Below are 6,000 nucleotides of genomic sequence, written 5' to 3' on the forward strand. Positions count from 1 at the left end.
ATAAGCTCTGGTCAGAGGCAGTGTTTTTGAAATTTTCTGATTATCTTTGTGTGTCTCAGAACGATAAAAATAAAAGCAGATTGACATGATCATTGAATGATGATTCCAACTTATCTTTTATCATAAAAAAAAAATGTGTTTTTATACCTCAGGGTTACTAATGAGTTTGAGGTATCCCTGAGGATAATCACGGCAAAGATTAGGCTGTTTAGTTTTACTGTGAGGCCAGCGTGCCAAAGCCAGAACTGTATCTCCTGTCTGGGGCTGATCTAGATGGATTTACCTTGTGAGAAAGCAAAAAGTGATTGGCTTAGACTGTTCTTCTTCTCTATAGTTAGCCTGAGGTAAAAATATGGAGCTTCTTTAGCCATGAGGACATTTGTAWACTGCTTACAGCAACTCAGCTGTGAGTGTGCAGGTGTCAGGTTTTCTCAAGTCAGGAGAAACAAGGCACTGGGGCATAAGACTGAGGAGGAAGGTGAATCTTAGTCAAGCTTGACCACCTTATGYTGTACAAAATGTATTGTTTGGCTGCTCCCAGTAGCTGGGAGAGAAAAGGAGGACAATTCAGACTCTTTAACCATCATGCTTTTGCTTTTCCAGAGTGAAGGAAGTGTACAGATTGGAGGAGATGGAGAAGATTTTTGTGAGGTAAGTGACCAGCACAAAGGAGACACTTCAGGGCATACTGAAGACTTCAGCCACAAGAGTGGGAGGGATATGCTTGTGGGTCCCTGGGGTAAGAGATTTTACAGCTGATAGCTGCTGTTTGTGAGGTGTTTGGTTCAAAGAATCATCCTGCTGAATTCTAATGCGCAGATGTGACCAGTATGGTTAACAGTAGCAGGAGCAGTATCTTTTTTAGCTCTTGTCACCAGGGATTCTTTGTCTTTTCCCTTGATGTATGAGAGAAGAAAGCTTCACTTGAGTTTGTGTACAGAAGTGCCAGTGGCTTGAAAGATTAAGAGTTTTTACCTGAAATGGCAGCCTCATTTGGATCAAGTATGGTAAATCATCACAGATCCTTCATTCCACCACTTGACTTTCTGCCTGTTTATATGGAGATTTCTAGCTTTTTAAAGTATGAGTTGTCTAGAGATGCGTTAATTTGTCCTGTCATATGCAGTGCTGTCAGTTTTCACTGTGACACTCTGGTGAGAGCGTGCAGGTGCATTTTGTGTGCAAGATGACAGTGAAGGAAGAAACAAGAGATGCTGTGTTTGGCAATCTCTTTCACTGCCTTCTCTCAACATTCAGGTTAGAGATGAAAGTCATCAAGAGTTCTGGGGGAATGCCCCGGCTATCCTACACAGGCCGAGATGACCGGCACTTTGTGCCCACGGGACTATACATCGTACGGACTGTGAATGGTAGGAAGAGAGTCTCCTGCTCTCATTTTCCTGTTCTCCTTATTTTCAAGTGAAAAGCAGTGACCAGACTTGCTCTTGTTGTAACTTGATAAAAATTAATGGGAGTATTCAGTAGCTAGAGACTGGTTTCATCTGTTTGAAATGAGGATAACTTGGATTGGGATAAGATTTAGATTTTTTTGTGGTAAGTTTTTCTATTGTGGTTTGTTTAGTTACTGTATGGGGAATTCCATTTGTTTACATGACTCATGACATTTTTGAGTTCATATTCCTTCACCAAGAAGGTATTTTCCAAAATAATAGTAAATGAAAATATCCTACTTAAATGTCCCTTAAATGCAGGGAGTAGGGAATTTTCTTAGTGAATAGAGAACAGCTTGCAAAGCAGGTCCTTTGGTGGAGAGGGAAAGGAAAAGGAAAAAGAGAGGGATCACAATATATTCTTACAGATTGCTCCTTCCTGCTCTCGTTATATGTGTTTATGGTGTGCTTCCCTCCCCTCCCCCMATTCCATTTTCTATCTTGTGCCTGTGTTTTTTTCCCAAGATCCCTGGACAATGGCATACAGCAAAAAATCCAGGAGGAAATTCTTCTTCAACAAGATAACAAAGAATTCAACATAYGATCTCCCTTCTGAATCCATTGCACCCTTTCAGTGAGTACAAGCCCCAGTATTTGCCAGAGCTGAGGCTATGGAAGGATATTTCACAAGTGTTCCAGCATCCCATGTATACTGCCTCTTTCTCACCAACAGACCAGTGCTTAGGTCTTAAGGTAGTATTGTCAAGTGATGGAAAAACTCCTGACTGTCAGTGCCTCTCTAGACCTTTTTTCTGAGGACTTGGAAGGGAGTTCAGGCTGGCTGCACTCTGTTCTTGTAATCGTTTTCAGTGCAAGCACAGCTTGGTCACCAGCAGAGTGTGCTGCAGAAGCTGCTATCTTCTTGGAGTTTTAGGACACTGCTGATTTCTGATGGATTTTGCCATTGCTTGCTATGAGTAACGCACCTTCTCACAACTTCCATTTCCCTTTTCATTTCCCTATCTGTAGCAAGTTATTGAGCCTCCCTGCACCCACAGAAAAGGAAGTTGAGTCTGGCAACTGTGAAGTGTCTTAAGATGCTTGGTTGGAAGTTGCTAACTTAAAAGCAAATCTCAGTTCATTTAGGCTAGGCTCTGGAATAAGCTATAGCTAGCTGGGAGTTGAGAAAGTGAGGAAAAAAGTAGCAGCAGTTCCTTAGGAGAGGATGAGGAAGGATGGTCATTAGACAGTCATTAACACTGCAGCTGCTGAAACCAATCTCTATCTATCGTGTGCTAGGCCAAGGCCACTGAAGGACAGCAAGTTTTGAGTCCATTTAGCAGCCTAGTGTTCCTGAGTGGAGATGCTCTGGACACCTTGCCTCAGGTGGTCTCCAAAGATTGTTTTCCCCCCCGCCTCCTTTTCTTCCCTCCCTGACTGTGCCTCTGAAGGAGATGTTCATGTGAAATAGGGGTGCTGATCTCCCACTCTGAATCTCCTTCTCTAGCTTAAAGAAGTGATCTGAAGAATCTGTAAGCTTCCTTTAACCAGCTAAATAGAAGAAGAGAACTACAAAAGTAGTGGCACATGGTGCTTGTTTCCTCCATGCCTTAGGATGGGGTTAGTTCTGCCTGTACACTCTTCTCAAAAGTAGACCAGCGTGAATGGATGAGGATGGGGAAGGTTTGTGTGGGACTCTAGAAGGGATGTATTCTATTGTCATTAGTGAGTACTAATGTGTGTGCAATTAGCTACTGACATGTGCTCTTGTCACTTTGCTAATACTGCTTTGTTAGAACAGTAGCACTAAATAAGCTATGTGAATGTTAAGCATCAGTAATTGTACAAAACTAAAGGCTGCTGTGTCAGTAGCAATAATTAGCAGCTCTGTTTTCATTATGGATGGGACTATGCTGATGCACTGAGGGAAGGCCATGCTTGATGGATGGAGTGAGAAGTGGTGTTATATGACCAAAGTCTCATCAGCCAAGTGGGGCCTGGTCAGATTGTTTGGGGAAAGAAAGGGTTATCCCAGGTGCTTTTTGTACAGCATGAAATTCTGTTCATTTGCTAAGCTTCATAAGACAGGTATTACTGGACTCTAGTTAAAGTTTATGGTGAGTAAGTGATCAGATTGCAGCTTGTTGCTGTTGTCAGACTTTCTAAGTTCTTCATTAAGGTCTTTTCATTGCAATAACATTCTCTGAATTTCATCTTCTGAAAACCTTTGTGGGAAGGGAGGAAGRTTTTCCCTAATGACCTGTTTCCTTCTAGCAAATACTAAACTGACCATCTTGAATGCAGCTTGTTTGTTTCTATGGAAATCTCTTAGGCCTGGAAGTTTTTGTACCTTAAAAACTGTAGAGCTTTTCAGGTGAATGAATGTAATGGCCTTCTGGTCAAAGTTGTCATTGTCACGGCATCTTTGTAATGCGCTTTGGGGCTATGACAGTGTTTTCCTATTTCCTTCCCTTTGCCACACTAATGTTGTTCTCCTCTCTGCCCACAGTGTCTGCCATTACAGCCGCCTCTTCTGGGAGTGGGGGGAAGGTGTCAAAGTGCATGACTCTCAGAAAAGGCAAGATCCAGAGAAGCTGTCGAAGGATGATGTCCTGTCTTTCATCCAAGCACACTACCCCTGACCTCTGCACTCAGGAGGGGTGTAGGGGGGTGCTGAGCCTCGCTTGGATTCTTCAGGACTGGCTGGACTGAAGAGACTCCACAACTTGGCCCTGGTCTTCTCCAGAGCTGATCTCCTGGAGATGGTCTAACCAGGGGTGGTAATGCAGAAGGCATAGGACAAAGCTCTAGCCTGGGATAGCCGTGTATGTAAGTGTGTGGTTCAGGTAGTGCCTGCTGCAGGAGTACCCATGGAGACTCCTGGAGCTAAGGCCTAATGCTCTTTTGTCCTGACCTACTGCATGCATAAGGCCAAGGGACTGGCAGCTTTCCTTGTTCCTGTTCAAACATTCAGCTAGGTTTGTGGAGCTCTGWGTACCAGAACTCTCCAGAGGTGATGTGCTTCCTTGGCAGTGTGGGAAGGAGCAGAGAATGGTGATAGAGCTGGGGAACAGCACATTTGAGCACCCTGTGTTGTTTCTTGCAGCTGTCTGTATCCTTGGCCTTGTCAAGGGCATTTGCTACCCAGTGGTGGGTATAACTCATTAGGGAATGCTAGCTTTGGGACACAAGTATGTATTCTTGTTGGTGTCTCCAGCACTTACGCTGTCAAGGCACTTGGGTGACCACAGGCAATTCCTATGTGATGGTATCCTGGTGAACAAAAGCCAACCCAGGTGATAAAAGCAGAGTTCCTGGCGTGATTTTGATATGTAGGGTGTCAGGGTCTTCTCAGACCTCTAGAAGCTGTTGTGACAAGGACTTCCCCTCTCCAGGTCCATGACTGACCCTGAGCCACCAGCCTGGTGTTAACTTGTGAACATGTCTAAGCCTCATGGTACTTCTGAGACCGAAGTGCTTTGATTTTCTTGGTACTCAGTACTTGGTACTGTTACCCATTTCTTCAGGGAGGAAAGCAGATGTGGGAGGRAAGATGCAAGAAGTTTGTGACACTGGAGATCTTTAGAGGAAATGATGGGAACATCTGACTTTAACATAGAGACCTAGGGCTTTGATGAAGTGAGATCTTGACTTTTGACCTTGTTGGTTATTAAGAAGAAATCCTATCACCTGAGTATATCCACTGGAAATGATATTAGACTTTCCTTTTTAAATGTCAGAGTGGTCTTTGAAACCCTCCATGTCTGATCTGACCCTGGAGCTGCATCTGGAGTGTGAAGACACAGAGCCATGACTCTCAGCATGATTATGTGTCAACAGACTTCTTCATGCACTTCTGTGCTGGGCTCAATTGTCTTCTGTTGCATGTTTTACCTTCACTTCTGGCTTCCATGTGGCTTTTGCCAGGTCTTCCGTATAAATCAGAAGATAACACACAGTTGACTGCTTTGGGCAAGACAGCGAAGTTGCTACCTTCCTCATCCCCACCTCTTAAACACAGGTTGGCAGTAGGGAGGAAACTTATTTAGGGGTTGCCTGAACTGTGCCTTAAAGAAAACTATAGTTTTCCCAGAAACTATAGTAGTTGTTTAGATTCTTCTTTCTTTTTCCCTATCTTCACATGTAGGATTTGAACAAGCTGGGTATTAATGAGACACAGAAGGTTTGGCTCTTGCAGGAGTACAGGTGCATGGCTGCATTGTGCCCCTCACAAAGAGGCCTGATCAAAAACAGAATGTTGTGAAGTCCCACCTTTACTCTCTAATGTTCGATGTTATGCATAGTTTTTGTGCTGACTCTGCACACACTGAATGTCATCCTGTCAATGTGAGTGCGCTCTGCTCTCTGAGCTTGGAGCACTTCCATGTCTTCWCAAACAAATTGTGTCCATGTACCTGTGCATTAGTTCTCTAGGGGAGCAGCACAGAAGCTGGCGTGGTCTGTTGGTGTGTGGAAACTGGAGAAGGTAAAGCTGGGTGTCAGTGAAAGGTTAGGTTACAAATTGGTAGCCCTGAATATTGCGCAGAAGAGTATTCTATTTCTGTTCAAACTCCAGCCAAAAAGTAGTGAAGTGAGCCAAAGTGTTTTT

At 43.9% G+C, this 6,000-nt stretch overlaps 1 protein-coding gene across 3 annotated transcripts in view; it reads left to right on the top strand.

Moving 5' to 3' along the window:
* CMTR1 (cap methyltransferase 1) overlaps window positions 1-5,994 on the top strand; it is a 29,588-nt gene extending 23,594 nt beyond the window's left edge. For all 3 annotated transcript variants that reach the window (XM_085320509.1, XM_085320524.1, XM_085320518.1), the window contains 4 exons: window positions 604-651; window positions 1,258-1,370; window positions 1,917-2,025; window positions 3,901-5,994. In XM_085320509.1, the coding sequence (XP_085176635.1) occupies window positions 604-651; window positions 1,258-1,370; window positions 1,917-2,025; window positions 3,901-4,033 (403 nt within the window). In that variant the 3' untranslated portion in view covers window positions 4,034-5,994. The remainder of the gene's footprint in view (window positions 1-603; window positions 652-1,257; window positions 1,371-1,916; window positions 2,026-3,900) is intronic.
* The last annotated feature ends 6 nt before the right edge of the window (window positions 5,995-6,000 follow it).

Source organism: Rhea americana, unplaced genomic scaffold, assembly GCF_003343005.1.
Source record: "Rhea americana isolate MKP2758 unplaced genomic scaffold, rheAme1 scaffold_119, whole genome shotgun sequence".
NCBI lineage: Eukaryota > Metazoa > Chordata > Aves > Rheiformes > Rheidae > Rhea > Rhea americana.